Source organism: Vitis riparia, chromosome 12, assembly GCF_004353265.1.
Source record: "Vitis riparia cultivar Riparia Gloire de Montpellier isolate 1030 chromosome 12, EGFV_Vit.rip_1.0, whole genome shotgun sequence".
NCBI classification, from domain to species: domain Eukaryota; kingdom Viridiplantae; phylum Streptophyta; class Magnoliopsida; order Vitales; family Vitaceae; genus Vitis; species Vitis riparia.
The window spans coordinates 6,233,393-6,242,963 of record NC_048442.1 but is presented as its reverse complement, the minus strand read 5'-3'; the positions used below and the strand labels follow the sequence as shown (position 1 = coordinate 6,242,963).

At 37.2% G+C, this 9,571-nt stretch overlaps 1 protein-coding gene across 4 annotated transcripts; it reads left to right on the top strand.

Annotated features, from left to right (window-relative positions):
- Positions 1–2,726: 2,726 nt before the first annotated feature.
- On the top strand, positions 2,727–9,121 carry LOC117926238 (putative disease resistance RPP13-like protein 1). Of its 4 annotated transcripts, none has more exons than XM_034845320.1 (4): positions 2,727–4,949; positions 4,983–7,443; positions 7,584–7,776; positions 8,649–9,121. In XM_034845320.1, the coding sequence occupies exons 1-2, from the start codon at positions 3,558–3,560 to the stop codon at positions 7,410–7,412; spliced, it is 3,822 nt and encodes a 1,273-aa protein (XP_034701211.1). In that variant the 5' UTR covers positions 2,727–3,557; the 3' UTR covers positions 7,413–7,443; positions 7,584–7,776; positions 8,649–9,121. The 4 variants fall into 4 exon arrangements, with proteins under 4 accessions (XP_034701211.1, XP_034701209.1, XP_034701210.1 ...); XM_034845318.1 differs by adding an exon at positions 8,011–8,068 and having other exon boundaries at positions 2,727–7,443; XM_034845319.1 differs by having other exon boundaries at positions 2,727–7,443; positions 7,598–7,776.
- The last annotated feature ends 450 nt before the right edge of the window (positions 9,122–9,571 follow it).

The window sequence follows — 9,571 nt, the reverse complement described above, 5'->3', positions numbered from 1 at the left end:
TTAATCCAATGTGATAAGTGCAGACATCGTGCTTCACATACAAAAATGCTTTTCTCAATGCTATTGTGCTAATTTAATATCATAAACGAATCATCAGTATGTCCAATTGCATCATGCAAATTTTTTAGAAACCACTCCCATAAAGCATCATTTTCTAAATCACCAATCTTAAAAGCTAAAGGGTATATCTGATTGTTGCCATCTTTACACTATGCAATAAATAAAGTCCCCAAGTACTTTGCTTTAAAAATGTCCCATCAATTGCAACCACAAGCCTTATTGATGTGCGAAACCCAAAAAAAGATGTACCAATCAACATAAAAATGTACTTGAATTGATTATCACAATCAATAGCTATATTAGTAATGGTACCAAGTTTTTTTACTCTAAAACATAGGAGTAGGATGGTAAAACACTATAGGATTCCTTAGGTGATCCCTTAATAGATCTTAGAGCATGTTCTCTTACTCTCCACACCTTATCATAGCAAATTTAAATTCCATACTACTTTTGAATGTCTACTACAATGTCTTTTGATCGATATCACAAGAAACCCCTTGATATATTTTTCTTATACTCTTATCAATCAACCAACTACTTGCATGTCAATTGTCATGGAACATCATATCTAACCGACAAGTGTGTGTTGAATAGTATTTCGTTATTTGAAACATACTGGAAATTCCCAACTTGGTAGCATGAACTCGCCACTTGCATTCTATATCAAAACATTCAACAAGCAATAACTTAGTCATGGATTTAGTTGTTTTGAACTCAAATTTCCTTTTGAGAGCCATCATGTACAACTTCTTTTATAATTCTTTCTTACTTGAGTATGTTTGGTGCTATTCTAGGTGATCATCACTAATTCCACTAACTATAGGTTGTTGCTTCATGTTTTGTCCTTCATTTGTTACATCTTCGATTATGGTGGGATTATCAAGCATCAAACCATCATCTGTATCAATCATGGTCAGAATTTGTGCACTCTGAGTTGAACCAATTTTGAATGAGCCAATTTGGATCACTTGCTCATCATTAGCAAGGTTAGTATCCATCCTATAATCCTCTTCATTTATAGTAGTCTCATTCATGTTCCAATCATGAACATTGTACCCTTCAAGTTACTAATTTTGAAATCTTGGTTCATTTTCACCATCAATAGTAAGAGTTTCAACTGACTCACAATGAATGTGTTTACTTTTATACATCAACATTGGGTCCCCATCCAATTCTTTATTAATATCAGATGACATATGATATTTAGAATAAGAGTTGCAAATTGATTTCTGCATATAATTCTCAATTCTCTTTTCAATTGTGATGCACAATGGAACAAGTAGCTTACAATTTGTATAATTTAGACCAATAAAGAATTTCACATCCCCATCATCGGCTAGTTGTACAAAACTTGTGGATATGTTGGCATTGAATACATACTTCATTGAAAGAGAACAATTCATTGGATCTAGCTTCAGAATATGATGGACAACCCTTGATAACTCTTCACATGATACAATTTTCGAGACCTCAATGCCTTTACTTCATTCGAAATAGAAAGTATTTCCATCTTGTAACCATTCTCCTTTATATAGAAGCATTATTCCTACTTCATCAACTACTGAAATAATAAATTAATCCAATTATTGGCACCAACATACAATATGAGAATATTTTTTTAGTTACATTGGAGCCTTTCCATCAATAAGTAGGTATTCATTTTAAAAAAAATCATTCATTATTAAATACATATTATTTCATTACACATATTTATTTTTTAATAAACAACAAATAAATAATATTATTAATCATGTTTACTACCTTAAATAATACCAATAATGCTATAGAAATGCAATGTTTATAGTTATTAAATAAATTAAAATATTGTAACTCTTAACTATTTTTAACAATAAAAATATATTTATTTACTAAAAGATGGTTATGCTATAATTCATTTAATGTCAAGGGTAATTTACAAAGGATTCAACTCGAATTAAGTACAATATATAAACTTAACTTATTTTAAGTTCAACTAAACATCGATAAAGTTGTGGTATACGACTAAAAAAGACAACTTTATATATTATATCAAAACCCTATTACCATATTACATTCATATAAAAAACAAATATACAAACGATATCAAAACCATCATAAAATTCAATAGGTTTTGTTACTCACCATTATTTGATCTTTTCATATGGACAATGTTTATCCATGCTACACTTTTTAGGATGGCTGTTTCCTTCTTTTAACTTCCTTTTTTATGGTTGTAAATGATATTAAAAAAATTATAATAATTTTAAATATTTACTACATCTTATTAAATGCTTGAAAATATTTAACAAATAAAAAATGAAAGAAAAATATGTGAAAAAATAAATAAATGTATGTTGTTTATCCAACCACAGCTTTAAGCACTTTATATCAAAGAAATTTGAAAAGAATTTGTGTGTAAAATTTGAAGAAATGTACAGAAAAGAGAGAAACCGGAATAACAAAAGAAAAAGAAAAAGGGAGAATGGGGAAGAAAGAATGAAAAAAAAAAAAAGTAAAGGGGTTAAAGTAGCTGGAGGAGTAGTGCAGGGGTATTTTTGTCTGGGAATTTCGCCCCCTTTAGTCGGTTATCCCCTCGATATAGACTACTTTTAAAAACCAAGGGAGGGAAAATTCCATCTTCATACCGAATCGGTGGGGCCGAAGCACGATATTTTGGATATATATCGCGAAAATTTCATCCTTGCTGTCACCTGTGCAGCTCAGCAAAAGGCCTCCACTGCTGCCGTCACCATCACTGCGGCCAAGGTGAACATTGGCATTCTGAATATCAACGCCTTTGCTCTACTGGGTGTCATATCTGCATTGTATCTGTTTTTGGCCTTTGCCTGTTCTGTTCTTCTTTGCAACATATAAGAAAAAAGAAAAGAAAAAAAGGAAAGATATTGTGGTGTGCTCGATGGGTGTGAACAGAGCAGGGCATACCCACAGGGATTTTGTTGGGGAACGGATGTAAAAGTATAGAAATCACACCCGTAATTTTCAGGTTTCTAGGATTTTTGAGATTCAGGCTAGATGGGCTTCTTCTTTTGGTTGGTTTCGCCACTCCAAATGCCTCTCGTTCCACACTTTTTGATTCATGTTCAGCATTTCTCTACTTAGGCCTATGTTTGGTGGCTGGCAATTTATAAGAAACTGATTTTAGCATCTGGGTATTTGGTTATATGGGATGATCTTGAGAACTGTTTGAGGTTTCTTAGAACTGCGTAAATGTTTCTTTCATTGCAGTTATATGGTGAATAATCGGGGGACATTGGTAACAGCTCCTGCCTTTTTCCAACTGTTTTCGACTTGTTTTGTTCTTTTTGTTTTCTTCTTCTTTATTTAATAAACAATTGCGACTATTTCTATGGCACACAATTGCGGGCTCTAAGGTCAACGTTTCTACAAACTGCCTTGCATTTTCATATTATAAACCCAACACCTCTGGTTAGCTTTTGCATCTACTTCCCTTCATTTTTGTGTAATTCATCATTCTCTTCCTCTGCAAAGAATCAGACATGGCCGGGGCTTTAGTGGGAGGAGCATTTCTCTCGGCTTCTCTTCAAGTCCTATTCGACAGGATGGCTTCTCGGGAAGTCTTAGACTTTATCCGGGGACAAAAACTCATTGGTACTCTCCTAAAGAAGCTGAAGATAAACTTGCTGGCGGTTCAGGCAGTGCTCAATGATGCTGAGGTGAAGCAAATTACAGATCCACATGTCAAAGAGTGGGTGGATGAGCTTAAACATGCTGTCTATGATGCAGAGGACCTGCTGGACGAGATTGCTAACCAAGATCTACAGAGAAAGATGGAGACCGACCCTCAAACTAGTGCACATCAGGTGTGGAATATCATCTCTAACTCGCTTAATCCATTTGCTGATGGGGTGGAGTCCAGGGTAGAGGAGATCATTGATAGACTAGAATTTCTTGCACAACAAAAAGATGTTCTCGGGTTGAAACAAGGTGTGGGGGAGAAACTGTTCCAAAGATGGCCTTCGACTTCTGTGGTGGATGAATCTGGTGTCTATGGTAGAGATGGCAACAAAGAGGAGATAATCAAAATGTTGGTGTCAGATAATTCAAGCGGCGATGAGATAGGTGTGATATCCATTGTAGGCATGGGTGGTATTGGCAAGACCACTCTTACTCAGCTTGTATATAACGATGAGAGTGTGAAAAAATATTTTGACTTGGAAGCATGGGTTTGTGTTTCAGAAGAATTTGATCTTCTGAGGATAACAAAAACAATTTTTGAAGCAACCACTTCACGGGGTTTGACTTCTGATGTGAATGACTTAAATTTTCTTCAAGTGAAACTGAAGGAGAGCCTTAATGGAAAGAAATTTCTTCTTGTTTTGGATGATGTTTGGAACGAGAATTACAATAATTGGGACAGGCTAAGAACTCCGCTCAAAGTTGGGTCAAACGGAAGTAAGATTATTGTAACAACGCGTAGTGAAAATGTTGCATTAGTCATGCGCTCTGTTCACACTCATCGTCTGGGACAACTATCATTTGAAGATTGCTGGTGGTTGTTTGCAAAACATGCATTTGAAAATGGAGATCCTAGTGCACATCCATACTTAGAAGCAATTGGCAAAGAGATTGTGAAGAAGTGTCAAGGTTTGCCTTTAGCTGCAAAAACACTTGGGGGTCTTTTACACTTTAAGGTAGAAGCAGAGGAATGGGATAATATCTTGAGGAGCGAAATGTGGGATTTGCCAAGCAATGAAATTCTTCCAGCTTTGAGGTTAAGCTACTATCATCTCCCTTCACATCTAAAGCAATGTTTTGCTTATTGCTCAATTTTTCCCAAGGACTATCAGTTCCAAAAGGAGAGGTTGGTTTTATTATGGATGGCAGAAGGCTTTTTGCAACAACCAAAAAGCAAGAAACGAATGGAAGAGGTACAACCAAAAAGCAAGAAACGAATGGAAGAGGTAGGTGACCAATACTTTCATGAACTATTATCAAGGTCCTTTTTTCAAAAATCAAGTAGTAGAAACTCATGTTTTGTAATGCATGACCTTGTCAATGACTTGGCTCAACTTGTGTCGGGAGAGTTTTGTATTCAGTTAGAGGATGGTTGGGGGCATGAAACATATGAAAAGGTTCGCCACTTGTCATATTATAGAAGTGAGTATGATGCCTTTGAGAGATTTGCGAATTTCATCGAAGTTAAGCGTCTTCGGACTCTTTTCACATTGCAATTGCAATTTTTGCCGCGGTCCTACTTGAGTAACAGGATTTTGGACAAGCTATTACCAAAATTTAGATGCTTACGGGTGTTGTCTTTGTTCAATTATAAGACTATAAACTTGCCTGATTCAATTGGCAATTTGAAACATTTACGTTACCTGAACGTCTCGCATTCAGATATCAAAAGATTACCGGAGTCCGTATGTACTTTGTATAATTTACAAACAATTATACTCAATGAGTGCCGTTCTCTACATGAGTTGCCTAGCGGATTGAAGAAATTGATTAATCTGCGTCATCTTCTTGTTCATGGATCTCGAGTTAAAGAGATGCCAAGTCATATAGGTCAATTGAAAAGTTTACAAACATTGAGTACTTTTATTGTGGGTCAAAGAAGTGGTTCAAGAATTGGAGAGCTTGGGGGGCTTTCACAAATTGGTGGAAAGCTTCACATTTCAGAGCTGCAGAATGTGGTTTCTGGTACAGATGCCTTGGAGGCAAATTTGAAGGATAAGAAAAATCTTAATGAATTGGTGTTGGAGTGGAATAGCAGCAGTGATGGTTTACAAAATGGAGTTGATATAATTAACAACTTGCAGCCTCATAAGAATGTCACGAAGCTTACCATTGACTTCTATTGTGGTACAAGATTTCCTACTTGGTTAGGGGATCCTTCATTGTTAAATATGGTGTCCCTAAATCTCAGGAATTGTAAACATTGCTCGTCCTTGCCACCACTTGGGCAACTGTCCTCTCTCAGATACCTCTCTATATCAGGGATGTGTGGAATAGAGAAAGTGGGTACTGAATTTTATGGGAATAATTCTTCCTCAGTTAAGCCCTTCTTATCCCTAGAAACTCTAATTTTTGGGAAAATGAGGCAGTGGAAAGAATGGTTACCTTTTGACGGTGAAGGTGGAGTGTTTCCTCATCTCCAGGTGCTTTGTATATGGAAATGTCCCAAGCTCACTGGAGAAGTGCCGGACTGCCTTCCTTCCTTGACAAAACTCGAGATTAATGGATGTCAGCAGCTTGTGGCTTCCGTTCCACGAGTTCCAACCATCCGGGAAGTGAAGATACTCAACTGTCGCGAGGTTCTGCTGAGAAGTCCAGATCGTAGCTTTGATTGTCTTGAAGGTTTTGAAATTGAAATATCTGATATCTCACAGTTGAAGGAGCTGTCACATGGATTGCGGGCACTCTCAATTCTAAGATGTGTCTCTGCAGAGTCTCTACTAGAGGGAATGATGCAAAACAACACTTCTCTTCAACGCTTGGTTCTGAAACGTTGTTGTTTTTCCAGATCTTTGCGCACATGTTGTTTACCCCGTACATTGAAATCACTATGTATCTACGGTTCTCGGAGACTACACTTCCTTCTTCCTGAGTTCCTTAAGTGCCATCATCCTTTCCTTGAATGTTTGGACATCAGGGGTGGTTATTGTAGATCTCTCTCAGCCTTCTCATTCGGCATCTTCCCTAAGCTGACTCGTCTTCAAATTCATGGTCTTGAGGGACTTGAATCCCTCTCGATTTTGATTTCAGAGGGGGGTCTCCCAGCTCTTGATTTCTTGCAAATCATTCAGTGCCCTGATCTTGTGTCTATTGAGTTGCCAGCTCTCAAGTTGACACACTATGAGATCCTTGATTGCAAGAAACTCAAGTTGCTGATGTGCACCCTTGCGTCCTTTCAGACATTAATTTTACAAAATTGTCCTGAATTGCTATTTCCAGTTGCTGGTTTGCCGTCCACCCTAAATTCACTTGTAGTTCATAACTGCAAAAAACTCACACCCCAGGTGGAGTGGGGTTTGCATAGACTAGCCTCTCTGACAGATTTCAGAATTAGTGGTGGATGTGAAGACCTGGAGTCATTTCCGAAGGAATCCCTGCTGCCCTCAACTCTCACGTCTCTCCAGATCTCAGGTCTTCCAAATCTCAGGTCTCTTGATGGCAAGGGGCTTCAGTTGCTCACTTCTGTTCAAAACTTAGAGATCAATGACTGCGCTAAGCTTCAATCCTTGACAGCAGAGGGGCTTCCCAGCTCTCTGTCATTTTTAAAAATCAGCAACTGCCCCTTGCTGAAACATCAGTATGAGTTCTGGAAAGGGGAAGATTGGCATTACATATCTCACATTCCACGCATTGTCATTGATGACCAAGTTTTGTAATGAAGGTGACACTACATCAATTTATATTCAGGTGCTTGTTCTCTTCTAAAGATAATTTTCTTCGAGAAAATGATATGCTGAAATACAAAATTGATTTATTATAATATTTGAAGTTTATATCAGTGTTCTTGATTTGAAATATAAATGGTAAATTCTGATGTGGCTAATCAGAGTCATCCAAACAGCCTCCTGCATCTGAAGACTCCTAAGATCTTGAGACTTTACTCAAGGGACTGCAGAACTCCAGCTCAGTTCAAGAATTGTGCATCTACAACTTTCATTTGCTTGGAATGTGTTTAGAGGTCTGGGGATCGAGAAGCTGGGAACAAAAATATGAACAGAAGGAAGGCAAGATTAATCCCAGGTAGCTCATATTTACAAATGCATGTACAATAAAAAACATTCTTTTAGAAATTTGAAAGCACAGCTTTCTAACACAGGCTTGCAGGGATACATTTTACATGCTGTCATATTTTTGGAGTCCATTTATCTTAGAGAAAAAAATAAAAATATAAGAAAGCTAATTAAACCTAGTTTTCAATTTTGCATGTCCTAGGTTTAACTGAAGGCAAATAATATTTCATGGATTTCTTTGCAGTATCTAGAAACCTCACTATGTCCAGCATTCAAATTGCTTAGATCTCTGCATTAGAAAGGTATTGTATGGAATGCCATTCATATATCCTGTGAAATATTTATGGTTTTGAGAACCAATTTGTCATCTTGTATTCTGTTAATGTGTTCTTACTGACTTGAATGTTGAGAGTCTTAAGTCTAAAAGAGTACTGCCCTTGATGGTCTCTGGTTCTCCTGTCAGCAGTAGATTTATTTCCCTTAGTTGCATTCCATGTGCTCCTAAAGAGTCTTAGTTGCATTCCTCTGCTTTGTCGACACCCAAACATAACATTACACTTCTCCATACCTGGAATTAATTGTAGTAGAAAAAAGGGAATCCTAGAAGTCAGTACCAAAAGATAATTACTTTCTTAAAGCATGTATGGCAGAATCAGGGAGTTCCAAATAGCTGGATATGGAGGAGAATTGGATTCTTTCTCTCAGACATGAAGATAACAAGAAATTAGGGAACCATGATTTCGGTCTTCTTTCCTACAAGCTTGCATATACTTAATAGTTTCTGTAGAGCCCAATTCTCTTGTCATGCCCTTTTTTTTGGGTTTGAATATAGAGTTGTTGAATTTTCAGATGTATTATGCTGACTGTCATTCATTACTGCAGATTTCCAATTTTGCATCTTTTGAGATGTCCTGGATGGAACGACAGCAAAAATCTTGAGCAGGGCTGAGGCTGTGAGATTCCTTCCCAAGAAGAGTAGTTTGACCATCTATTTGGTGGCCTTTTTGTTCTTTGAGAATTGTGATTTTGCTGTATCTTAAGAGTATTATGAGTGAATTGAATTTCCCTCATTAAACTTTCTTTGTATTTGGGTTGATGTAAGCCTAACCCACCCAACAAATCAGGGGCTTGCATTGACCTAGTGAGTCTTGACTTGCTGAGCTAGATGAGCCTAAGCCTGGTCCTGGCAAGCAAGGTGCCTACGGGAAGAGCTGGGAGGCTTCTCTTTTCCTAAGAGTGGGTAAGCCAGCCTCATCAGGAATATTGCATATCACCCAATAACAAGTCTTCCAGTAATTGTTGCAACCCATGTTCAACATCATCTTCTTCTTCAAAGGGTGGTCCACACTCCTTTATATCTCATCTTTTTGTGGTGCATAAGCAAGCGTCTCTTTTCAACATTTTACAACTGAGATGGGCGATTTAGTCAATTCTATAGACTATTCAAAGGTGTCTTAATGTTAGATAGTATTGAATGGCCAAGTTGCAGTGCCATTCATATCACAAACCAAAATCCCAGAGTTTGCCCCAAAACCCTGATGTTGAGTTTACCATGCAGATTACAGGTCCTGGAAATTAAATATGTATAAGGTTGATGTATATTTTTCTTATTTATTTTCAAGGCAGGGACCGAATTGCAACCCATACGATATGGGTCGGTAGAAAATGAATCCATGTGGACTTTTGCCATTAGTTGATAGGCCACCGTCTTCATCTATCTCTTTCTTCTATCTAAGGATCGTTTGGATGATATTTTCGGACAATTGTTTTCAGAAACCGTTTTTAATTAAGTTTAACAACATAAA

Excerpts from the sequence above, each read along its gene's own strand:
- LOC117926238 (XM_034845319.1), top strand. The coding sequence starts at position 3,558 with ATGGCCGGGGCTTTAGTGGGAGGAGCATTTCTCTCGGCTTCTCTTCAA.